The sequence below is a fragment of the Erinaceus europaeus genome, chromosome 10, assembly GCF_950295315.1.
Source record: "Erinaceus europaeus chromosome 10, mEriEur2.1, whole genome shotgun sequence".
Lineage (NCBI taxonomy): Eukaryota > Metazoa > Chordata > Mammalia > Eulipotyphla > Erinaceidae > Erinaceus > Erinaceus europaeus.
Window position 1 is genome coordinate 49646220 of NC_080171.1, and position 26878 is coordinate 49673097.

The following is a 26878-nucleotide window of genomic DNA, read 5'->3' on the forward strand; positions in this document are numbered from 1 at the left end:
ATAACCCTGGAAGGCAACAACAGAAAAAGAATATAAAAGTATTGAGAGAGTTAAAAGGGGTCTATCTGGTAACAGGAATGTTGTGCTGAGTGATTCCTCCAACTTCTAACACCACATACACCCCCCAGAAAGCAGGAAGAGTAGTAATGCTACATCCCATATCTCAGGTGCCATGAAAGAAGTTTTCTAGAGACCAGTTTGATTTTATTTTCCTTCCTGCTGTGGTTCAACCCTGCATAATTCCAGTGATCCCAGCAGACTCTTTCTCTTTATTTCTCCCTTCCTTCCTTCTTTCCTCCCTTTCTCTCTTTTTCTCTTTTTTTTCCTAGATAGAAGAAGAAAGACAAAAAAAGAGAGACACACACAGAGAAAGGACATCACCACTCCACTCATTGTTTGTGAAAGCTCCTCCTTTGTGTAATACTAGCACATGGTGGCTAAAGGCCTAAAACCCCAACCCTTATGTACAGTATAGTTGTTTATGTGATCTGGTGAGCTATCTTCTGGCTTCTTGGAGACAAGTATAGAAGGCAGATACACAGAGGACTGATGATGGATTCACATTCAAGGAGACTAAGTGACCAGAAACATTAAAACGATGAAATGGACCTATGGTATTTATTCATGACAGGAATATATGTTCCCAGATTAGGGTGAAGTGGGACAAAAGGATGGTGCAGGGGTCAACCTGGACCATGACCTTTAAAGGCATCCCTGAGAATCCACAGATTTCCAGTAGCAAGAAAGAAGAGGTGGAAGTCATACCCAAGGAACTATGAGAAAATGACAAGGGGCCACTCAAGCAAAAAATTCAATCTCCTGAGAGAAGAGCTCCTTCAGTGAGAAGCCGTCATAGGAGGCCTCCTAAGGAGACATGAAATTGCTCTGGAGACATAGAAACAGCTTGAAACATCTGCCAGATTCAGAGTGCATAAAGTTATGTTCTATCAGTGATCAAATAAGACATCATATTCCAACACTTTTCCCAAGCCCCTCCCCAACCCTTCAGTCCAGAAGTTCAGAAATTAACCAACCAAACTCTGAAAAGAAGAAAGATTAAGATAACCCATCCTCTTTCCCAATCTGGGAAAATTGATTTTCCCAATCAATTTTCCCAATTAATGAAGATGAGTGATATGCTAACATATCTGGAGTTTTAAACTATGTTAGAAAATGAATTATTTGATGGAGAGAAAGAATGAGAAAACCCAAAGCATAAGGACCAGTGTAAGGATCCCAGTTCAAGCCCCCGGCTCCCCACCTGCAGGGAACTTGCTTCACAAGCAGTGAAGCAGGTTTGCAGGTGTCTATCTTTCTCTCCCCTTCTCTTTCTTCCCCTCCTCTCTCCATTTCTTTCTGTCCTATCCAACAACTACGACATCAATAACTACAACAATAAAACAACAAGGGCAACAAAAGGGAATAAATAAATAAATAAATAAAAGGTATAATTTTTTTAAAAATGAGGAAACCATGACATATAAGGACAAGTACTGAACAGTAATATCAAGTAAGCTTAGAGTTAAGCCCAAACAAGTATGTTATGTTTAGCTTATTATAAAAGTCAATATGTGTCAAAAGCTCTTACTTGAGATAAAGATGATGTAAGAAATAATAAAGTATAATAATCTTGTACCAAAAATAAATTTCAGATTCTATCAGCGAAGCATGTAAAGTGGACAAATGCCAGGATAGAAAAATAAGCAGCATCAATGCTCAGAAGATATAGCAAAGAGCCAAGGAAGCACATATATTTTTACTTTATATATTAACAATATTGTTTGAAGAACTTTTTGTGTATATAGAGAAGATATAGCAAAGAGCCAAGGAAGCACATATATTTTTACTTTATATATTAACAATATTGTTTGAAGAACTTTTTGTGTATATAGGGTGCTAGGGTCTCTCAGTAATACCATTTTTATGTTCCCTTACTATTGAAAAAAGTGAGAGAAGGGAAATTACATATTGATTTGTACAAAACTGTTTTAAGCATTTGGCATAACAATATGCCTACAGTTCTAATAAGTCACTGAGCCTGTCCAACCACAACTGCTCAGGAACCCTCCCTGGCAGGTGAGCCAGTATGAGGATCCCCATGGAGTTGGCTCTTTTGCTGTAAGTTAGTTGGAGACATAGAAGCATAACCCCAAACTCTACCTTGTATATGATTTTACTTCTGCTATCTGTGAGGTCCACCTGGATGGCGATATAGTCAATGTTGGGAGATGGGGGGTTCTTATGTTGATATCGAAGTCCCATCAGCAGGAACTCTTCACAGTTAACCTTAAGGCCTCCTATTTTCTTCAGTCCCAGCGCACAGCTTCCACCTGGACATTTTAATTCTGTCCCCAACTCTAGAATGTAAACCACTGAATTAAATAATCACTTAGACATAGATTTGTAAAATTAAAAGCCAATTCTCTTTCTCATAGATACTTTTCACTCCTGGGAACACTTATCCCCTTGTCCCCTAGTCATTCATTGAGTGGTTATTGTTACTCTGTAAGTCTGCAATTTCCTTTACAGAAAAAAAAAAAGTTTACTAGTTGTTTCATCCTTGCCCATTGAAGAAAATACTAAGAAGTTAAAAAATATGTATGGAGGTGGAACTTGAACATCTCTGCAAATAGACCAATGGTTCCCAAAACCTTCTATAGTGAGTACCTTTACAGCAAAATACTTCTATGGTATGGGACCATAACAATCTGCTAATTGTTCTACTCAGTGAAATGCTCTTGCACTCATTATTATTTGAGACACATGCAAACCCTGCATGCCTATTCCAGATCGGTTTAGTCTTTTTACTAAGATTTCCCTTATGCGTTATTTGACATCCAGAGTCACCCTAGTCTCCTTCACTGAAAGTTATAACATCTCTCCTGTATTATTCCTATCTTTACCCAAATCTATTTTTCACTCTTGCTAGATATATGATACACATAGGACACTTATTTTTCAGGTGGTCTTTTGTACATTTCCTTGATGTACAAAATGGATATTCTACTTCCCAACTAGATAATTGTGAAGACTATATGATTTATGTGCAATCATATTTTACCTGTAAGTCTCTTCTCATATTTCAAAGTATTATCATGACTATGATAATCATTTATATTTCTTGATTTTCCCACCATGCCTAGAACACTATTATAGATATAAAAGGTATCCAAAATATATGGATCAAATAAGTGACAAGAAAATATCTATAAACTCTTACAGACTTAAACCATGATTGCTGCCTAGGAACTCTATCACAATTCTGCTCAAAGTCTATTAATACTAAGTACATCAAATACTTTTATAATCACAGTTAGTGTTACTATTACTAACAAAGCTAAGAATTTACAGTGAGCCAGATTTTTTTAAAAACTTGATATCTATGATCTCATTTACTCTATCCTTAACAAACTCTGTGGAACAGCTCCTATTCTTTTTCATTTTACAGGGGTTTAGACAGGTTAAGCCACTTGCCCAAAATTATACAGGAAATAAACGGCAGAGGAATTTTTCCAGACCAGATCTTTCTGATCACAAAGTTCATACTCTTAACTACTAACTTGAAAGTTTCACCCAAGTACAAGTGACAATACTAAGTAAAACGTTCTGTCATGCTAAAAGATGACTATTTACAGATATTTGTATTAGTTGTAGTATTACAACATAACTTACGAGATGCAGGGAAAAAACTGTGTGGCTGATCTCCACGAGGTTCTTCTGGCCGAGGCTCCACCAGAACCATCTGGCCATGGGCTGGCAGCCTGGTTTCCACAGGGTCCAGCCTGACTGTACATTCCAGGCTAGCTGTCCTTTCATAATCAAACCGGAGCAAGTTCTTATCAATGGTTCGAGATATGCCATAGAATTCTGACACCTCTAGTACATTGTTACTCATATGAATGATGTTACAGTCTGGTTCCAGGAGATAGACCCGCAAGAGAAAGGTTTCTGTAAAAGTGTCTGTCTCAGTAAATCTGTAGAGAAAAGAAAAAATTATTGGTTCTTGGTTATTTCTGATACCAGAGTATGTAGTTGGTTTGAAGTGCAGAGGCACTAATGTACCAGATAGACTTTGTGTTTTGTTTTGTACTTTACTCCTAACTTCTCTATTCTTTCCCCTTCTTCTCAATTCAGTGTCATCTCCTTTTTCTTCTCCAGTGAGTTTTTTTCTAACATCTTCTCTCAAATACATTGTCTACAACTGCTTTTAGCACAAAGTTTCACTTCTAACACATAACTAATTTAAAAATATCAGCCATATAGAACTTATGGATATGTTTTAATTCAGGAACGGAGGAGTAAGAAATTACTGAAGCATTAAGACCTTTTAACTCATAAACTAATACAGATTTCTTGAAAGGATAAAATGTGTGAGTGATGGAAGTGCATCAATAATGAAGATCCTGTGGCCCAGGCACATGCTAATTTCTTCAATCCTTACAGGAACTTTTGATAGGCATTGTTGATCCGCTTTTACATATAAGGAAACTGAGGCATGAAGATACAAGTAGTTTATCAAAGGAGATAGGATGTAAGAGGAGAAAAAACTTGGTGCCTGGTTTTCTGCTTGCAGACTTTGAATTTTCTATTTTATTTTATTTTATTTTATTTTATTTTATTTTATTTTATTTTATTTTATCTATTTTGCCTCCAGGGTTATTGCTTGGGTTTGGTGCCTGCACGATGAATCCACTGCTCCTGGTGGCCAACAACTGTTATTGCTGTTATTATTGTTGTTGATGCTATTATTGTTGTTGGATAGAACAGAGAGAAATTGAGAGAGGAAGGGAGATAGAGAGGGAGAGAAAAAGACACCTACAACCCTTTTTCACTGCTTGTGAAACGACCCTGCTGCAGGTGGGGAGCCAGGGACTCAAACCACGATCCCTGCACTGGTTCATGTGCTTTGTACTTTATGAGCTTAACTCAGTGCACCACTGCCTGGCCCCTAAATTTTCTATTTTAAATGTCATTTTTGTCCATCGTTCATACATGTGCGCTCTCTTCACTTTAGAAACTCAAAGAAGAGATGGGAGAAGAGAGAATTCATCAGCTTTTCCAGCCCTTATAGGCAAGATTTCTAGAGTTAATCTTTGTTTTTTGTTTTTTTTTTACATTTAAAGCCTTCAACTTTGAAACTATGCATGCTAGTTATACAACTTCCCAAGAAAACCTTGGGTGATGATTGTTTTCTGAACCATTTTGTTCATACTTGCCTTTTGGAATTTGTTCCGTATCAGAAATAGCCACCCATCTTTTTATCAGATTATAATAAACAACAGTCCCTGTATCTGCCTTTTTGTGTTTTCTATGCCCAATGTAAAGAACTTAATCTATACTAGGTAATTATAAGAATGATTGTGAATCAATCATTGTTCTAGTGTCTTCCACAAAATTCTTAAGGGAAATTCATGCTGAAGAATTTTAGCACATGTTCATAAAAGCAATAAAAACAAGTTTAAGAAAACTATATATGGTGCCAGGTAGTGGTGTACCTGGTTAAGCACATACACTAAAGTGTGCATTGACCTGGGTTTAGGCCCCTGGTCCCCACCTGCAGGGGGAAAGCTGCTTTATGAGTGGTGAAGTAGAGTTACAGGTATCTCTCTCTCTCTCTCTCTCTCTCTCTATATATATATATATATATACACACACATATATATATATATATATATATCCCCACTCCCCTCTCAATTTCTCTTTGTCTCTATTCAATAATAAAGAAAACAAAATAAAGAAAACTATGTATGGGTCTACTCCATTTATACTGAATTCTCTCTTGCTTTTATGAATTAAACAATATTAAAACCATGAACTTAACTTTTAAGTTTATTCTTTAATTGGGTTGTAACTTCTTCCTACATCTCAGTGATTTCAGTATATTCACAGGGTTATGAAGCCTTCAAGGCTATCTAACTCCAGGACATTTTCATAATTCCAAAGAGAAATCAATTATCAGTTGCTATCCATCCTCAGTCTGCCACAGTGTTTAATTTTTGTCTTTATGAATTTGCCTTTTCTGAACATCACATTTCAACTTTTCAGCAAGTATGAATAATGCTTCAATGAACATTTGTACACATCCTTGTGTAAGCATAGTAGGTTTTTTTCTTTAACTTCTCTTTTTTCTGCTGTATATATCTAGGAGTAGAATTGTTGATAAGGTGGTCACTCTGTTTAAACATATTATGCTTCATATAACTAAGAAGCTGATAATAAAAGAAGATAATTTCATTCACTCTTCCCATCTGCAGTGGGGACGCTTCATAAGTGGTAAAGCAGGTCTGCAGGTGTGCAGGTGTGCAGGTATGCAGGTCTGCAGGTCTGCAGGTCTGCAGATGTCTTTCTCTCTCTCTCTCTCTCTCTCTCTCTCCCACTCCCTTCTCTTTTTGTCCTCGAATAAAATGGCAGGAGGGAGTTAAAAGAAAAAAAATAGCACTGGGAGCAGTAGATTCATAGAGCTGATACTGGGCTTCAACAATAACCCTAGAGGCAAAAAAAGATAAAAAGATCATTGGAAATTGTGTAAAATTCTTATGTCCTTGGGTATCCAGTCTCTATCAGTTACTTTTTTGTATGGAATCTTGTAACTTCCCTCATTTATCCACAGAAAAAAGGCTTAAGCAGTCCACAGACTAGCTACCAGTACTCCTGTGTTGCTTACCTGTAAAGTCGAAGTTTCACTGTGTCTTCATTGAGAAGTGGGCAACCATTGTGAATATATTTTACTTCATTGGGAAGGAAATGACAGTCAAAAACCTAGTTCACAGGAAGAAAGTGATAAATATTTGTGAGAAAATTGACATAATATTTAATTTTAAAGCAATAGAATTCTGTCTGGAAAAACTCCATGTGATACAGTCTGTACACACTCAAATATGTAAATCTTTTTAAAATTTATTTATAAAAAGAAAACACTGACAAAACCATAGGATAAGAGGGGGTTCAACTCCACACAATTCCCACCACCAGAACTCCATATCCCATCCCCTCCCTTGATAGCTTTCCTATTCTTTAGCCCACTGGGAGTATGGACACAAGGTCACTGTGGGATGCAGAAGGTGGAAGGTCTGGCTTCTGTAATTGCTTCCCCGCTGAACATGGGCATTGACAGGTCGATCCATATTCCCAGTCTGCTTCTCTCTTTCCCTAGTGGGGTGGGCTTCTGGGGAATGGGAGCTCCAGGACACATTGGTTGTCTGTCCAGGGAAGTCTGTTCTGCATGCTGCTAGCATCTGGAACCTGGTGGCTGAAAAAAGAGTTAACATATAAAGCCAAACAAGTTGTTGGCTAATCACGAGCCTAAAGGCTGAAGTAGTGCAGATGAAGAGTTGGGGGGGGGGGCTCCATTTTGTAGTAGGCATATTTCAGTTATATTCCAAAGGGCCTATGGTTTGGAGTAGGGCACCAAAGTAAAAACCCTGGGTTGAGGGTGAGGATGTATATGTAAATCTTTTAACTACTATCACTTCTACCCATGCCACACAATCACATACCATTTTGTTTTGCTTTGAGAATATCTAAATCATGAAAAATCCAAGCAGATCAGAAAATAAATTAAGGCATCAGATGATTTCTCTAAAATAATGATCTATAATACCTTTTAAAATATGTTTTTACTAGTGATTTAATAATGATTAGCAACATTGTAGGATTAGAGGGGTACAACTATAATTCCCATCACCAGAGTTCTGTATCCCATCACCTGTATTGGAAGTTACCTATTCTTTATCCCTCTGGGAGTATGCACCAAAATTCTTTATGGGATATAAAAGGTGGAAGGTCTGGCTTCTGTAATTACTTCTCCAATGAACATGGTTGTTGGCAGGTAAATCCATACCCCTAACCTGTTTCTATCTTTCCCTAGTGGTATAGGACTCTGAGGCCAGGAGGTAAAATATGGTTCTGTTATCAAAATGCTACTTCCCCAGGCCTTCTAGGGCTTCACAGCAATTTTGAATTAGGGAAATCTAACCATGTGTAGGAATGAAAAGGCATGCACTATCCCACATATGAAAATGACTGGATCTTTATGTACATATTCTTTCTTTTCCTTGTATCTTTCTCTGTTTCAAATAGTGGTTACTTTTTGTTTTTATTTATTTAGTTAGTTATCTAGTTATTAGAGACAGAGAGAAATTGAGAGGGGAGGGATAGACAGAGAAGGAGCAAGACAGAGAGATACCCACAGCCCTGCTTCACCACTCCTGCAGGTGGGAACCAGGGGCTTGAACTTGGGTCCTTGCACACTGTAGTGTGTGCTCCTAACCAGGTGTGCCACCACTTGGCCCCTCAAAGTGTTTTTATATTCAAATATAGAGCAATTATTATGGATGTTTTTGTAGTTGATCAATGCCAAATATGATCCACAGTTCTTTCTCACAAACAACTGCTTTTACTATTTCTGTAATAGCAGAATAATTATTAATGCATGTAGAAATATAAAGGCAGTATTCTCTATTTAAATAAAATCATAATTAACCACCCAAATATAAAATATACAAGTCAATTAAGAAAAAATTAATCATAATTAACTTTACTTCTTCAGAACAACTAAGGAAATCCTGCTATACTTTGAAAACTCACATACTTAAAAGGAAAATCTTTCCCCTCCCCCCAAAACATGACCCCCACTCTGCCCAATCTCATTTGGTAGGGTTCTTAGAAATATCCTTGAGATAGTAACACATGGTGATTACTGAGATTATTATAGTTTATAGCTTGTACTTTTCCACAGCCTTAGACACTTCTAAACAATTTAATCCTTTCTGCAGTGACTTTCTCACTAATACAAATGATATTCTTTTTTAAAAGATTTTATTTATTTTATTTATTAATGAAAAAGATAGGAGGAGAGAGAGAAAGAGCCAGACATCACTCAGGTACATGTGCTGCTGGGGATTGAACTCAGGACCTCATGCTTGAGAGTCTAGTTCCTTAACCACTGCATCACCTCCCGGGCCACACAAATGATATTCTTTTCCCACAGTCGTCATTGGTTCCTTTTTTAAATGGAAGACCTTCCCCATATCATTGACAAATAGTCATGGTAATAAAAAGACAATCTGCTTTGTTAAAAGAAACATCTGTTTTACGTTTCATAATATGTTTTCCTTTTATAAAAGGCGACAACCATAATTGTCCATAAATTCACTAACTAAAACAAAGGAGAGCTAAATCCTTTTCTAATTACTGTCTAGCTTTGTTTTTTTCCACTTCAACTGCTTTTCAATTACAATTTATAATTAAATTGTCACACATTCCTAACTCATTACTCACTTTAATGACATTAAACTGGTTCAAACCAGAGATATTTTCTTACCACTGTATTTCTTATACAAATGAGCAAGCTCAGCACTAAACTGGAGTGTTGCCCACCCAAGGAATTTCTTACTTTGGGATAGGTGAGTTAAGTGCTGTGCATGAAGGAGTCTTTCTCTAAAACATGAGGAAAACATAACCCCATCAACTTCATCTAATTGACTACATCAACAGGGTTATCTAAACAGAAGGTATTACTGGTGTGCGCCAATAGAAGCTCCTTTCCAAATATCAAATAGGAAAATGAACCTGTTGGTTCTAAGACAAACTTCAGTAATGAAATGAAAACACTAATTGAACAGATGTGAAACAAAACATTTTCTGTGCAAATCACATGAAACTGTTCATTACGCAGCAGGGTGTTGTTAATACAGTCATTTAACGAATAACATTGGTGCTGTGTGTGTGTGAACATACTTGTGAACTTGACTATGCTTAATTTTTAAAACTCCATAAGAAATCTGGAAAGGACTGAACCAGCCTGGATTAAAAACATGTATAAGCTCCTTTAAAGTAGATATTACTTGAGAATCTTGTTTGTTGAACTTATCATAATAAGAAAAAAATAAGAAGATCACTTGGAAATTTGAGAAGCAAAGTTCTCCAGATAGATTTTGTGTTATAAAATTCTAATATTTGACCAAACTCCACATTTTTTTTTTGCATCCAGGGTTATTGCTGGGGCTTGGTGCCTGCACTATGAATCCAGTGCTCCTGGAGGTCATCTTTTTTCATTGTTGTTATTGTTGGTTTTGCTGCTGCTGTTGTTGGAAGGACAGAGAGAAATTAAGAGAGATGGGGAAGACAGAGGGGGAGAGAAAGATACATACTTGCAGACCTGCTTCACCACTTGTGAAGTGACCACCCACTGCAGGTGGGGGCCTGGGGGCTCAAACCAGAATCTTTGCACCAGTCCTTGTGCTTCACACTATGTGCACTTAACCCAATGCGTTACCATCTGGCCCCCAAACTCCACATTTAAATGGACTTCTTTTGCACAGAATAAATTTTAGTAACTCTAAGTCACATATCCACTTGGAGGACATAAATTTATTTGAGAGGTCATATTCGACTCTGGAAATTTATACACTAAACATTTTCTTCTAATGAGCCACAACACTCTAGTGGAGTTCCCAATGGAGATATTCAAAGTCTTACCCTCTTCCATAATGGTCCAGGAAAAATCTATCATGCAGAACATGTCCTTTAAAAGTAAATGACTTTGAAATCTATAACAACTTTTGGCCCTTGTAAGCAAGTCAATTTTAGTCACTTGGATCCCTCTTTCTCTTCAAGGTCTCAAAGCAAGTACAATGGTGAAAACAATTAAAACATCACTAAAAATGTGCAATCAAGACAATTTCATTATTCTCAAAGTACGATATATAAACCCCAGGTTATTAGGATAAGGAAAATATTTTCCTCAGAAACTGGCTTTAGTAACAGTACAACTTTCCCAAATTGTTTCCTGAGGAAGAATCTGATGAAGAGCTGGACTTCAGTTTTGCTCAGTAGGCTATATGTCTTGGAGGCAGAAGTGAATAGCGCAGCTGAACCATGTGTTGCTAACTGTATTTATGTGTGTTATTATTCTTTCCTTGTTCATCTACAAAATGTTCAACCCCACTTTTAAATAAGTGTTGAGCATCTCTAAGCTGTGATTAATAATGAGTTACAAGACTGTAGGTGGAACTTTTTTTTATTTATTCCCTTTTGTTGCCCTTGTTTTTTTTTTATTGTTGTAGTTATTATTGTTGTTACTGATGTCATCGTTGTTGGCTAGGATAGAGAGAAATGGAGAGAGGAAGGGAAGACAGAGAGGAGGAGAGAAAGATAGACACCTGCAGGCCTGCCTCACCGCCTGTGACGTGACTTCCCTACAGGTGGGGAGCCAGGGGCTTGAACCAGGATCATTAAGCTGGTCCTTGCGCTTCGCGCCACGTGCACTTAACCCGCTGCTGCGCTACCGCAGACTCCCAGGTACAACATTTTTAAAGATTTAATTTATTGGGAGAGTGAGAATGAGAAGCTAGATTTTTTGCTCCAACATATGCAGGAATTGAACTTTGGGAATCAAACCTGTTGCCTTATGCATGCAAGTCCTGCACTCTGCCCACTAAGCATAAAATATATTCTAAAGAAGGAATACTAAATGATGAAATGATTAGTCTTTATAAGTCATCCACATATATCTATCACTACATTATCAGAAACCCCAGTCTTCTAAAATTTGTATACTATCTTGTTGCTCCCTAAAATTCCAATCGTCTGCTTTTATACTATTCCACATAAGTGTGTGGGTTTATATTACCTATTGATCCATTTACTGAATCTGGATTCCAAATATATGCTACCTCGGATAAGTCTTTTCTTTGACTGATAGATGTTTATCAAACACTCTTTCAGAATGTAAGTTATAGTTGGAAACAGTGGGAAGAGGTTGGTTTCAGTTACCCAATACTTAGGAATATACTATTTTAAGACTCAGGATCTCGTGTATACTAACATTTTCCCAAAATTCTCTGACAAAAGAAAATCTCATAGGAAAGTAGAAGGGGATATGTGGATAGTGTCACAACAGAAATTCTCCTAATGTAAGAAGCTCTTTCATAAAGTTCTGATGTATTTTAGAATTAAGACTATAACTATATAAATGTCACAAATGGAATTCCAGATGTGCTAATCTGAACTAACATCCAAGTCATTTTAGTCTAGCTCTACATCTAGGGCCAGTTCTGAATGACTTCATAAATTTTTTTTTTCATTCAAACGGAGAAAGAAATTAATATTCACAGTTCAATAAATGGAATGGTGTGTTCTTCCAGAAGCAAGATGAGTATCCATAGTTAAGTTAAGTGAAAATCATTTGCACTGAGAAGGAAGTTAAACTGTAACTGGTCCAAGTAATAGAAATTGAAGTATTTTTGTTGTATATAGAGATAAACATCTATCTTAAGTAAAAACAACATCTTGTAATATAGACTTAATTAAATCCAATGAACTAGAGCAAACATTAACCCTGTAAAAGAACTGAGCATAGACACCCTTTTAATGACAAGGTCTCTGAGTTCTGTGTAAAGGAAACATTTTGTAGGTGAAGAATGGTGAATATTTTCAAATAAAATATCTTCACAATGTTTTGACGTCTCCCCTGGTGGAGAATCTAAATAAAAGGGATGTGATTCTCTGACATTCACCTTTTCCTCTATAGAATAAGCAACTGATCAAATTTATGAGGATTCTCTTTGTCACCAATGAGAGCTTATAATTGAAATGATTTCATTATTTGGTATGTTATTAGTAAAAATACACCCACATTAGTTTAATGTGCCTTCCTTCACAACTGTTAGCATACATAGGAGCAAATCCTGCTGGGGGTTAAGATTTTAATGCACAGCTCACTAAGAACATTCAAAAAAATATTTCCCCATATTGAATTGTCATGTTGTACACCCAAAACTAAGATGTTATATGCCAATTATACCTCAACAACAACAAAATTTTAAATGGGCTTTACCTCAGATGGGAAAACGGTACAATATTATGTCTGCTGGTTGCAACTCCATTTCAAATGTCAACATCTTAACAATTTACTTTGGGTAGTCTGAAAGGAGGCCTTCAACATCACTCATTCTTTTTCTGTCCCTCTTTCACAATCTCATACATACCATTGAATAGAAAAATCTTAGATATGACCTACCTGTGGAGTGAGCTTCCCAACCCTCTGTGTTATAGGCTCATTCATCACAACTTCCACTTTGCAAGTGTCTTTCTCTTTGGGAATGGCAAACTTCAGATGATCTCCAGACAGGAAAGCAGAGCTGCCCTTCATCACCCTGAGCCCATGGTTAATGCTGATGAAGGAAGGGCTAGTCCAACTTGGGAGAAGCAGCAGCAGCAGGACTTCCAGCCCAGTCCAACTCAAAGAGAGCATTCTGACGGGCCAGTCAGCTCCTTTTTGTCCAGAGATGAGATAGCTCCAGGAAAAGAGAGTTCCTGTGCTTCCTCTTAGGATATCAGCTCAAAGTCCAAGGGGCAGGGCAAGGGGTCCTGACAATGTGCCCCAAGATCTTAACATGCCCCTTTCATTTCAGACTCAGACAAGGAGGCCTTTCAGGCAATCCCGGGGCTTTAATAAAACTCACTGATCACTCCTGACAACGCCAGCAAGATTAATGTGCTTCCCAAGGGTTTTTCTAATCCTGCAAATAGGAGAAGAGGTTGGAGAGGAGTGAGAGAGAGACCAAAAGGTTTGTGTGACTATTCAAAAGATCCCTACCAACAAAGGAATCTTTCAACCAGCCTATAATTTCAGATAATTAAAAACAAATAAGCTAACTTAACCTGCAAGCCCATCAGAGAGGCAATGCAGCCAGTTCATTACCCTGTTTGTGACTCCTGCTTCCATACTGAGAAGGCCCCCAATCCGGAGATCAGTTGTGTGGTCCATCAGTAGCAGGTCGACCACACAGCTCAAAAGCAACAGAATTCCTGTGCACTCAGAGAAAATTGTTTAATTCTCTCTGTTTCCTGATTTGTTAAATGAAGACTAAAAATCTACTTTAAGAAAGCTGATAGAATTATCTTTCTGCCACTATGGGAAGATATGTTTATTTCTAAACCAATTGTACCCAGTTAAGAATTAAACCATAATTGTGTCACATTGGTGCAATTTTACCTTTACTGGGCAATGTAGACACCTAAGAAATAACTGAGTCAAAACTGAATATAAAAAAAGTTTTTTGGGTGGGGGAGACAGCATAATGGTTATGCAAACAGACCTCATGCCTGAGGCTCCTAAGTCCCAGGTTCAATGCCCCGCACTATCATAAACCAGAGCTGAGCAGTGCTCTGGTGTTTCTCTTTCTGTGTGTGTATGTGTCTCTCTCTCTGCATCTCTCTCAAAAATAAAATTAATTAAAAAAAAAGTTTTTTAAAAAAAGAGTTTTTCAATATGCCAATTCCATTTCAGGTTCTACTTGTGTTTTCTTTTCTGATCTTGTTTTTCAATTTCTGCCTGAGAGTGAGATCATATTTGGCATATTGCACCAAAGTAAAAGACTCAGGGGTGGGTGGGTGGGTGGGGAGAATACAGGTCCATGAAAGAAAAACTGGGCTAAAAAAAAAAAAGTTAGTGGGGGTTGTATTGTTATATGGGAAACTGGGGAATGTTATGCATGTACAAACTATTGTACTTACTGTTGAATGTAAAACATTAATTCCCCAATAATAAAAAAAAAAAGTTAGGAAAAAAGAAAAGAGTTTTTCTAGTTGAAAAGTTCAGGTTATTTTTGTTAAGAAGGAATAAGAATTAAGTAATACAGTTCCAATATACACAGCTAGTGACATGGTATAGGCACACCCATATTTATATTATATACCATGACAATTACTTTTTTTTTTTTTTTTTAACCAGAGAACTGCTGAACTCTGGCTTATGGTGGTGTGGTGTGGAGAGTTGAACCTGGGACTTTAAAGCCTCAGTCATCAGAATCTGTTTGCATTATCATTACGCTATCTTCCCTGCCCTATAATATATTCTTAAAATTCAAGATACAATTGATATGATGATTTAATCACACCTATAGAAAAAACTTATGTTTGGGAGTTTTGTATTGTATAGTGCTGGGACTGAGTCCACAGACTCACTTGTGTGAAACATGAGCCCTAACAGGTAGCTATATCCCAGTCCCAAGACATAACATTTTAATCCTATTAATGATTTCTATACTTAACAAATGAATATTAATAAAAAGGTTTTGTCATAAGGCTATAAACTTAAATATCAGTTATCCACATCTAATCCATTAAGAAACAACTTCTCTTGTTACGGGAACCTTTTCACTTTTGAAGCAGTGTATAACGTGTTACCTGACACCTGAGGGTGGGTGTACTCTATAGATGCGCCTGTTTTTTCAAATAAAGTTATTCACACACTCCCACTGGCCATGCTGTCCACACTCAGACTGAAATGGGTTGGTTTGACTGGGCAAGAAAGCAAATCTAGTTGTTGAATTTCACAGCAAAATCTAACCTTATTCTGTTCACATGTGCCTTCTAATGGCCACCCAGAACAACAGCAGAAAGCAACACATTCAGAAGAAAGTGCAACACAAGTGCAGCTATGTGTTTCCCGAAATTGAAAGATAAGAAGGAAAGTTTTGTTTTGTAACATTTTGAGGAATTAAATCAACACACAAAGACTACAAAGGCAGTAGTATCCTTCTGTGCATTACTCTTCTCTTGCTTTGGCCTCACTGCATCTTCTTAGACTCCCTGATTTTTTAAGGAGGGGGAACTTTCCAGTCCTTGGACCAAGTTTTGTCTACCTCATTGCCTTGTGACTTCATTCCTTGGTTTTAAATACTACTTAATTTGCTAATGATTTCCAAATTTATAGCTCCAACTTTCCCACTTAGTTCTAGATTCATATGTGCAAATGTCTATTTGACATCTGCATGTAGGTATGTAATGAGCATCTATTTTTTTAAATTTTTTTTTATATTTATTTATTCCCTTGTGTTGCCCTTGTTGTTTTATTGTTGTAGTTATTATTGTTGTTGTCGTTGTTAGATAGGACAGAGAGAAATGGAGAGAGGAGGGGAAGACAGAGAGGGGAGAGAAAGATAGACACCTGCAGACCTGCTTCACCGCTTGTGAAGCGACTCCCCTGCAGGTGGGGAGCCGGGGTTCGAACCGGGATCCTTATGCCGGTCCTTGTGCTTTGCGCCACCTGCGCTTAACCCGCTGCGCTACAGCCCGACTCCCATGAGCATCTATTTTATATAGTTATTGAAACTGGGCTCTTGATGTTCCATCCCTGAACCTTCCCTATCTCAACTAGTGGTAATCCCAATATTTCACTTATTTTAGTCTTTGTCTCACATTTTACATACAAATAAAAACAACAAAATCCATTTGTTTATAGTGGTGAGCACACTGTAGGGTGCCCTTCAATAATTTCATCCTTCTAGACTCCTTGAGTGATAGCAGAATTTATGACACTTCTAAGGCAAAAGGTGATGGGCTATCATTCTATAATGTCATGACATATCATAGAAGACCCCCATAGTAGACTAGAGCTAGAAGGTCTCCTGCTCAACTTAAAGAAGCAAAGTTCTATCAGTTTTAATGTCACAAGGAAATAAAGTTTGGTAGACTTTGCTTCCTAAATCAAGTCTCCAGATGTGAATAAGAGCCTAATTAGCACCCTGATTGCAGTCAGCTAACAACTGGAAGTAGACAAACCCAGGCAGGCTGTGAAAACTGAGAGAGAATGATTTTTATTGTTTTGCACCACCCAAATTTATAGTAATTGGTTTATACAACAATAAAGACAACAATAAAGACAAAAAAGACACTCTCAAAACATATCTAGCAAGCAACTTCTGTATCGTATTACCTTCATAGTTACCACTGTAGTGCTAGCCACTACCCTTTCTACATAATGACTCAAAGATTATCATTTTTATCTTCATGTTTCTATTGTTGGCTCCCCTCTAGGTATTTCTCAGTATTGCAGTACATCAAATGTTAATTTAAATTTACTAAAGAATACTAATAAGTGTTATTTCTATCAAGTCACTACTCTGCACAAAGCCTCAGTGACATCTCATTGAAGAGTAAACTCTGAAAACTTCATGATGATTCCATAATGACCTATGATTACTAGTATGCCTCTTACCTCTGTCATCTCATCTCCTATTTGTCTTCTTTTTGTTCTCTCTGCTCTAGGCACATGAACATTCTTGCCTTTCCTCAAGTCAGTCAAGACCAGCCTTCTTGCAACATCTTACACAAATATTCTTCTCCCAGAAACATTTTCACCTCACCATTTTCAAGTTTTCCAATAAATACCACATTTTCAGGATGACCACACCTAATTACCCACATTAAAAGTATGACACAGTCTCACCCCAAAAATTCCTTTCTACTGTGTTTTTAACCTTATAACTATCTAATACATTTGCTTATTTATATTGGTCACTGTCATCTACTCCAAGAACGCTAAACTCTATCCTTTTTTTAAATTCATGGATGTTATTATTTTACCCCTCTCTGTGTTGTCTTCATATTGAGGATGCTGCCTTGCATAGGAGAAAAAGAACCACACCACAAGCCGGCAAAGTTGTGAGCTAAAAGGAAATCTGTGGTCTCTGGTTCTTCAGAATATTTATAAACTCATAATACCAGGCCATTCTTCCAAAATTTGTATGGCGGGGTATAGAAACTTCTATGTTTCTTTACAGTTTAACCCATGGTTATTACCAAGGCTTAAACCTGAGCCACACACTTGACAAAACATACTGTGTGAGTCACCCCTCAGTCTGTAACCAGTCAAATATTTAAACACCTTACCTACTATCATATGTGATAATAACTCAATCTCCAGTTGTATCTTATTCTTAACTAGGTGATAAAATCAAAGACCTAGATTCTAATGCTAATCTACCAAGAACAGACAAAAAAAAAAAGAAGAAGAAGAAAAAAAAAAAAGACAGAGATGGAAGTCTATTTCTGTGGCTGCCTTTGGCACCCCAATGTAGGAAGGGACTTTTGATGTTGTGACTTCTAACTTTATTCTTATGAATAACAATTTTCTTATTAAAATGGGCCATCCACCACACCAAATGAAATAACGCATGTGAAAATATTTTCTTAATTATAAAGTCCTATGCAAATGTAACATGAAATTTATAAGAACAGGAAGTGTACCAACATCAAAGTCTGCCTGCTGTGAGTGAGATCCTGGGCTTGATCCCCTGTACTATATACAAAAGCAACAAAGAGAGCTCTAGGGATGGTGAAGCAGTGCTTTGCAGTCTCTAGTTTGTCTCTCACTCTGTGTGCCTCTTTTTCTTACTCATAACAAAATAAAATAAAATAAAATAAAATGGGTTGAGGATACACATAAGATTCTGGGTTAATCACTGTAACTGCATAAAATTACAAAATATAGCAAAATAATAGACTGTCTTGGGGGAAATATAGGGCAGATTTCACATTTACAGCAACAGAGCAAGGTTCAGTAAATTCTAAATATACCATGTGTTTTTTTTAATTTACATTATGCTTTTCTACTTTCCTTCCTCACAATCTTAAAGACAGTATACAGTAGTAAAGGAAACACATTCTAGCATTCTAGAAAGAATTCAAAGTAATGGCTTTAGCAGAAAATGTGTGTGAACAATTTTTTTCTAAATCAGAGTAAAATAAAACTCACTCTACAGTTAACTAAAGCTATCTGAAGACAACAAAGTTAGGTACAAAAACTGGCACAGCCCCTTTTGGAGAACTGTATGGAGAATCTTTAAATAAATAAGAAACAAAAATACCTTATGACCCAGCATCACCACTCTTATCCAAGGGACATGAAAACACTAATTCAAAGGGACATATGTACCCTTGTGTTTGTAGCTGCACTATTCACAATAGCCAGAGAGTGGAAGAAGCCTAAATGTCCATTGAAAAATGACCGGAAAAGAAGTTATGGGATATATACTTCATGAAATACTACTCTGCAATCAACATAGATATTGTATCCTTGGGGGATAAAATGAATGGAACTGGGAGTGATTATACTTCGCAAAATAAGCAAAGAAATGAAAGACAACTATGGTATGTGTAATCTAGAGAACTGAAACACATGGACTTGCAAAAGAAAACTAGAAGTAAATAAACTGTGTCTAAGACTTTGTGAGAACTATGGTGGCTGGGAGGTTGAGACCACAGAATTTTAGTGGTGGGTCTGGGGTGGAACTATACCCTATAATTTTATAATCTCGTAAAACACTATTATTAACCACAAATTTTAAAATGGGAACAATTCATCACAATAAAAATAGACTGCTTTGAGTTTTTTACATACACTCTAAATTTGCACTTGAATTTATCTTCTTAATGCTGAAGAACAGCAAGTATAGGAGATATTCTAATTTTTCATTTGAAAAAGGCAGCAGAGGAGAGGAAACAAGAGATTTAGGTGAACAAAGAAAGGATAAAACAACACAAAGTATAGAGAACAATGAAAAGAAATCAGGAATGTGAATCATGTAAGGTATCCTAGATAGTAAAGGGTCTTCTCTCTTTCATAATAAAATGGTAGTAACTATAATGTCTCTAATACAAAAGTGTGATGACCACGGTAAGTTAACGTTAATTTAGAAATTAGAAATTCCCTAATGAGAATCGTAACACATCCTGAGGCTACCACTTTCCTTATTCCAGCAGAGACTGAAATCAGATCCTTGGAATTTCTTAGCCTACAATTTGCTCTGATAGCTAATGTGGACATTGTCAGGGTCAGCATAATCAGAAGAAACATTGGGGAGTGGTAGGAGAAAAAGGCATTTCGTTTGATTCCACAAGAGACAATGTAAATTCACTTTTTGGCCACATAAGATTTAACTTTATTCTACAATAGAAATAAACCCTATGTTGAACTGCTGTCAGTTCAGCTATTTCTCAGCACTTCAAAATTCCAGTGTCACAACTGCAAGTCTTGTTCTGCTCTTATAGACATTTCCCTCTATTGCTTTTTTCCTTCATGTGAAAATTATGTGTTCTAAATATATCTGTACAACCCAATATATCTGTGCGAAAAGATCCTGTGAAAAGTGAAAAACTGCCCTGCTTTGAGTTCTTTTTTTTTTACAAATATTCAAAAAGGTTTACTTAACCAAACTTTGTTTCTTGAACTTTTTCTGAACAGAAGAAAATAGTGGGGAGGAAACATTAAGCAGTATTAATTTCATAATTACACATCTGACTTCATCATAAGTACATGTATTCTTCAGGTTGATGGAAACATGATATTCATGCCACTAATCTAAAATAATCTGCACACACCAAGACAAAAGTAGATTCCAGCTGTATTTTCTGCTTCTTCCTGCAATGGAAACTCCCAATGGTTAATGATAATGATGTGCCCTAGTAAGAATGATATTTATTATTGTTTCTCTTTGAAAATTTTCCAGTAGTAGCTACACAAAACCAGATTGTTGACTTCTCCAGTACAACTATCCAAAGATCAGTAATCTATCATGGTTTTTTGTTTGTTTGCTTACTTTGCTGTTTGCAAAACTAGTAAGTGGCCACTTTTCTTGATATTCTTTTCCTCAGTGGTTCTGGTAGTTATGCCATTCATTCAGACAATGGAATCTTTGTCTTTCCTGTGCTTAAGGCCAGTACCCACTGACCCATAGCTTTAAATCTCAGCACATACCCCAGGTCTTTAGGAAAGCATTTTAGACAAAAGTAGCCAACTCAGATTCAATTCATCCCCATCCACCCAAGAAAATTTTATATCCTTCATCAGAATAGTAAGGAAAGTCAGTGAAGATTTTCTCTTTTGACAGTACACCAAATATTTTAAATGACAGAATGAACTTAGAAACCACTATGGAACTCTTGACACTAGATTTCAGAAATCATCATTTCAACAAAGCTACTCAATAATGTAATTCATATAAATCAAATGTGAAAGGCTCAAGCACATACTTACAGCTAAATAGAATTATCCACATGATAAACCTAAAAGGTAATTTTATTCTATCATTTTACTGACAGTGTTTTGAAGATAGGACATTGTTAAAATGCACACACACACACACACACACACACACACACACATATATATAATTTTGGCTATCTCCTATAATGAATTTAGAAGGTACACAGTGGTTTTACAGATTTAGAAAACTAGGTGTAAAAAGAAGAAATAATGTTCCCAGGTCATTAGCTTAACTCAGGAGTCTGTTTCTTTGTTTGTTTGTTTTTATTGTTGTTGTTGTTGTTTTAAAAAAAAAAAACTGTAGCTTGGTTTTGCTGCATTTCAGGACCCATACACCTAACCAGTATATTTCACTGCTTCAAATTAAACAGAAATTTATATGCCTTCCAGTTGTTTCACTACTCTCAGGGCCTTTTTTTTTTTTACATTATGCAAACCCTTAACAATGTGCTTTACAGTTCTAGACAAAAATTAATGGCTATTACAGAAAGTTAAGTTTCACTGGAAGCAATTCTCACTCAAAGAAGTAACTGTTACTTTAGAGCATATAGTAAACTCAGATACTGTTCCTGTGGGTATCTCAGTATTCTAATTCCCTCAAACTACATAGTTTAAAGGCCTCAAAAAGTCACTTCAAGATCCCAGTCCATTATTTCAGTTAGAAATCTGTTGATTCTGTTTATAACACTCTGCTTTCTCCAATATTTTTTTCTAAATTATAATCTAATCACAGAATCTGCAGTTCAGAAGAAACCTTAGAAATTAAGTAGTCCAGGAGCCAGTAGTAGCACAAAGAGTTAAGCACACATGATGCAAAGCTCAAGGACTGGAGGAAGGATCCCAGTTCGAGCCCCTGGCTCCCCACCTGCAAGGGGGTCACTTCACAAGCAGTGAAGCATTGAAGCAGGTCTGCAGGTGTCCATCTTTCTCTCCCTCTCTCTGTCTTCCAGTCCTCTCTCAATTTCTCTCTGTCCTATGCAACAACAAACATAACAATAACAACAATGATAAGCAATAAAATGGGGGGGGGGGAGCCTCCAGGAGCAGTGGATTCGTAGTGTAGGCACCAAGCCCCAGCAATAATCCTGGAGGCAAAAAAAAAAAAAGAGAAAAGAAAAAGAAAGAAAGAGAGAGAGGGAGAGAGAGGAAGGAAGGAAGGAAGGAAGGAAGGAAGGAAGGAAGGAAGGAAGGAAGGAAGGAAGGAAGGATGGAGATTAAGTAGTCTATATATTTGATTTTATTTATCAATGTATTTTATTTCTCAGAAAATGACTTTTATGTTTAAAAAGAAATACTCATGGAAGCAATTATAGAAGTCAAACCTTCTACCTTCTGCACTCCATAATGACCCTGGGTGCATACTCCCAGAGGGATAAAGAATAGGAAAGCTATCAGGGGGTGGGATGGGTTACAGAGTTCTAGTGGTGGGAATTGTGTGGAGTTGTACCTCTCTTATCCTATAGTTTTTGTCAGTGTTTCCTTTTTATAAATAAAAATTTTAAAAAAAGAAAAGAAATATGGGGTCAGGCAGTGGCACACTTTATAGAACAGACAGGTTACAACGTGCACAGACCCAGGTTCAAGTACCAAGTCCCCACCTGCAAGGGGGAGGCTTCATGAATGGTGAGCAGTATTACAGGCCTCTCTCTCTCTCTCTCTCTTTCTTACTCTCTCTCTTTCTCTCCCTACATCCCCTTTTCTCCCTATCTCCCCTTTCCCTCTACATTTCTGTCTCTATCTAGCGGATAAATAAAATATTGAAAAGCAAGATCAGAATGGAAAACATAAGCAGAATTCGGACTGGAGTTGGTGTATTGCATCCAAAGTAAAAGACTCAGGTGCAGGGTGGAGGTGGGGAGAGGGTTCAGGTCCAGGAACATGATGGCAGAGGAGGACCTAGTGGTGGTTGAACTGCTATGTGGAAAACTAGGAAATGCTATGCATGTACAAACTATTGTATTTTTCTGTCAACTGTAAACCATTAATCCCCCAATAAATATTTTTTTAATCTCAAAAAAATAAATAAATGCAAACTCATTAAATAAAGTATCGAAATATAAAGAAAAAGAAAAATAAGATTTTCAAAGAAAGTTCTCTTAGGTTGTCAGTTGTGTGTGTAGTTAGTTATAGGCACCTTTCAGGTTTAATAAGAACAATACTTGAAAAAAAAACATGTAGCACTGATTTCTATTAATATAATCTACCATAAACATTTTCCATACTATTCAACACCTCATGTTAATTTTTCTGTGTTTACTATATCCTCAATATGGATGTGTAATGACATCTACTGTTAAAAACTCAGATTCTTTGAGAAATCATTCAAGAGGCATGAGGCTACAGAACTCAATTTTTAAAATACAGAGTAGCTACATGATATCTACAAAATTCCTATCCATACTTAATGAGTTTATATCAGATATTTAAATTCCAAAACACTTTTTGGTAGCCAGACATTTGGCCTTTCTCTACAGAGACCTCCTACTAAAACTACCTTCAAAAGTAGAAAAAAAAAAGTAATTACAGAGGGAAAAGTTTTTGTGCCCTCAAAATACAGCTCTGTTTTTAATGACTATTAAAGCTTCTTAAATCATCAAAGGCATTTCCTTGAAGATTAGGAATTGACCATAATTTTAAGCTCATTTTGCTTTTAGCCAGGGGGTTGTATTATACAAATTTCCACAACAGCTTGTTTTAATTGAATAACTTAAAATGAAAAACACATTCACTATAGTTCCCAATAGCTATTCTTCACCATGGACTAAGAATTGTTATGCAGCCAAGCTCCCACCTAGAAACTGCCCAACCAGAGTCACCCTGCCTGAAATGTATATTCTTCTTCTTCATGAGTGAATGTCTTTTTTTTTTTTTTTTGCCTCCAGGATTATGCTGGAACTCAGTGCCTGCACTATGAATCCACTGCTCCTAGAGGCTACATTTTTCCTTTTGTTGCCCTTGTTGTTTATCATTGTTGTTATTATTATTGTTGTTGTTAGATAGGACAGAAAAAAATTGAAAGAGGAAAGGAAGACAGAGAGGGGGAGAGAAAGACAGTCACCTGAGACCAGCTTCACTGCCTGTGAAGCGAACCCTCTGCAGGTGGGGAGCCGGGGCTTGAACCAGGATCCTTAGGCCAGTCCTTGCACTTTGTTCCATGTGCGCTTAGCCTGCTGCACCACTGCTCAGCCCCCAATTATTCATCTTTTAATTCACAGTGAAACACCAAATATTTCAAAACTGAGATTCAGTTTAAATTCACTTTAAGTCATACTCAGGAATTTGTCTTCTAAAAGTAACTCCATTTTTAAAGTACATCTTGGTTTTCTATTATTTGCACATGTACATTTTTTAATTTTATTGCCGCTAGGGTCACCACTGGGACTTGGTGCCTGCAGGTTAAATCCACTTTCCCCAGAGGTTATTTTTGCCTTGTTATTTTCTCTTTTTGATAGGGCAGATATAAATTGAGAGGGGAGAGGTAGATAGATAGATAGATAGATAGATAGATAGATAGATAGATAGATGATGGATGGATGGTTGGATGGATGGATGGATGGATGGATGGATGAATGGATGTGTAGTCAGGTAGGTAGGTAGGTAGGTGGGTAGGTAGGTAGGTAGATGATAGGGATGGATGGATGGATGGATGGATGGATGGATGGATGGATGGATGGATGGATGGATGGATGGATGGATGGATCTGCAGCAGCACTTGCTTCACCACTGTGAAACTCCACTGCCCCTTGCAGGAGAAAAGTGATGGCTCTAACACAGACACCATCTACCCAGACAATATTTCGGATCTACTCCCATGTTAGTTATTAAGCTCAAAGATTATAGGTTCCTAAGAACATTCCTGAAATAGACTTCCTAGCTTCTTTGCTACCCTAAGTTCCCTACTTTCATCTGCTCTTTTCTTACTTTATGGTTCCTGTTTATTAAACATTTTGCCCTGTTTTCCATCTTACTGTATTTCCACCAGCAAGTTGCAGATGCTATTATGATCTATCTGACATCCATGGGCAGATGACCTCACCAGTGCTTCCTGGAACCTCATCTCTCCAAAGCCCTGCCCCACTTGGGAAAGATAGAAATAGGCTGGGGGTATGGATCAACCTGTCAACACTCATGCCCATCAGAGAAGCAATTACAAAAGTCAAAATACCCACCTTCTGCACCATAAAAAGAATGTTGGCCAATACTCCCAGAGAGATAAACAATAGGGAAGTTTCCAGTGGGTGGGATGGGACACAGAACTCTGGTGGTGGAAACTGTATGGAATTACATCCCTATTACAATTATACCACTTTAAAATCTTGTAAATCAATATTATATCACTAGAAAAAATAAAACATTAAAAAAAAGAATGGGAAGCAAACCTTAACTAAGAAATAACCTATGACATATTAAGGTCTTCTGGAAAAAATGTTTATAATCAAGTACTTTGTAATACAAAATGGTACTACTATGACAGCACTTGAACAAAATCCTCTAATGGGTTCATCAGACCCAGAGTACACATTTAAAGAACTTCTACTAGTTAATTTGAAATACTTCATTGTGGAAAAAAAACTTAAGATACTCAGAAAACTACACAGCATTTTGTATTTGAATATTTTATATGACATTGTATTTGAATGTACTATTAACATATGATGATGACCAAATTACATGCTATAGCTAGTGATAAAATTCAAATTCATAGATATATGGAGTAGAAAAAGAGACCATCTGTTACAAATACTCTTGCTACAATCTGTTATAAAGGAAATGCTCCGGTGAATTTAAAAAAGTTAATGATAAAAATTAAGGATATTTGAAATTAAATCACAGAATAGTTTTTAAAAAATCACTGATTCTGAGAATTGGAAGGAGCTAATCCCCCAAAGTTTACATATCATCACCACCATTATCATGATGGATTATATATTTAATTTGTTTCTGGCACTGTTTTAACTCATATAATCTTTACAACAACCTATGGAGTTGGTTCTATTATTCCCAGTTTGCAGCTAAGAAAACAGACATGTGATTTAGCCAAGAAAATGCTAATAAGTGGTGAAGCTGGAATTGCAACCCCAACAGACAGGCTAGAGAGCCCAGGATTCTGAATCCCTCAAATGTGCTAGCATACAGAGGCACAGATCAGAAAATGGGAGTCTTTTACTTATTTATTTATTTATTTTAATTTTTTATTTATAAAAGGAAACACTGACAAAACCATAAGATAAGAGGGGTACAGCTTCACACAATTCCCACCACCAGACCTCCGTATACCAACCCCTCCCCTGATAGCTTTCCTACTCTTTAACCCTCTGGGAGTATGGACCCAAGTTCTCTGTGGGATGCAGAATGTTGAAGGTCTGGCTTCTGTAATTGCTTCCCCGCTGAACATGGGTGTTGACAGGTCAATCCATACTCCCAGCCTGTCTCTCTCTTTCCCTAGTGGGAAAGGGGTCTGGGGAAGCACAGCTCCAAGGCACATTGGTGGGGTTGTCTGTCCAGGGAAGTCTGGTTGCATCCTGCTAGCATCTGGAACCTGGTGACTGAAAAGAGAGTTAATATACAAAGCCAAACAAACTGTTGGACAATTATGGCCCTATAGGCTGGAATAGTGTGGGTGAAGCATTGGGGGGTCCTCCATTTTGTAGATAGATAGTAGGCATATTTTAGTTATATTTCAAAGGTCCTGTACCTATACTAGTGTTTTTGTTTGCTTGTTTGCCTGAGCCTGAAATCAGATATGCAGGTAGATCCTAATTATTGACTGGGGAGATGATGTCATGGCTGCAAAAAGGACCAGAAAGCTGAATCAGGGAAAAGAGTAGCTCCCTAATATGGGAAAGGGGTATAAATATTACTGTAAACCCCATCAATTTGATGTGAACTGGGGCCCATAATTATCTTAGGAGCCTGTGTGACCTCTATATCCCTGTAGATCTGAGCTCACATTCTGTGGTCATGAGTACATTCCAAGCTGCCCCAGTAGTGACCCATCTTCCTTAGGTGTATCATAGAGTATGTTGTCCATCCTCCCTTCGGAGG

At 37.1% G+C, this 26878-nt stretch overlaps 1 protein-coding gene across 8 annotated transcripts in view; it reads right to left on the bottom strand.

Moving 5' to 3' along the window:
- FREM1 (FRAS1 related extracellular matrix 1) overlaps positions 1-26878 on the bottom strand; it is a 185171-nt gene that overhangs the window by 148892 nt on the left and 9401 nt on the right. For all 8 annotated transcript variants that reach the window (XR_009552018.1, XM_060199587.1, XM_060199588.1 and 5 more), the window contains 4 exons: positions 13022-13523; positions 6665-6759; positions 3673-3974; positions 2161-2357 (listed from right to left, as the gene is read on the bottom strand). Coding sequence is in view for 7 of the 8 variants with exons in the window: in XM_060199587.1 (XP_060055570.1) it covers positions 2161-2357; positions 3673-3974; positions 6665-6759; positions 13022-13255 (828 nt within the window). In the remaining variant the exon portion in view is untranslated. The remainder of the gene's footprint in view (positions 1-2160; positions 2358-3672; positions 3975-6664; positions 6760-13021; positions 13524-26878) is intronic.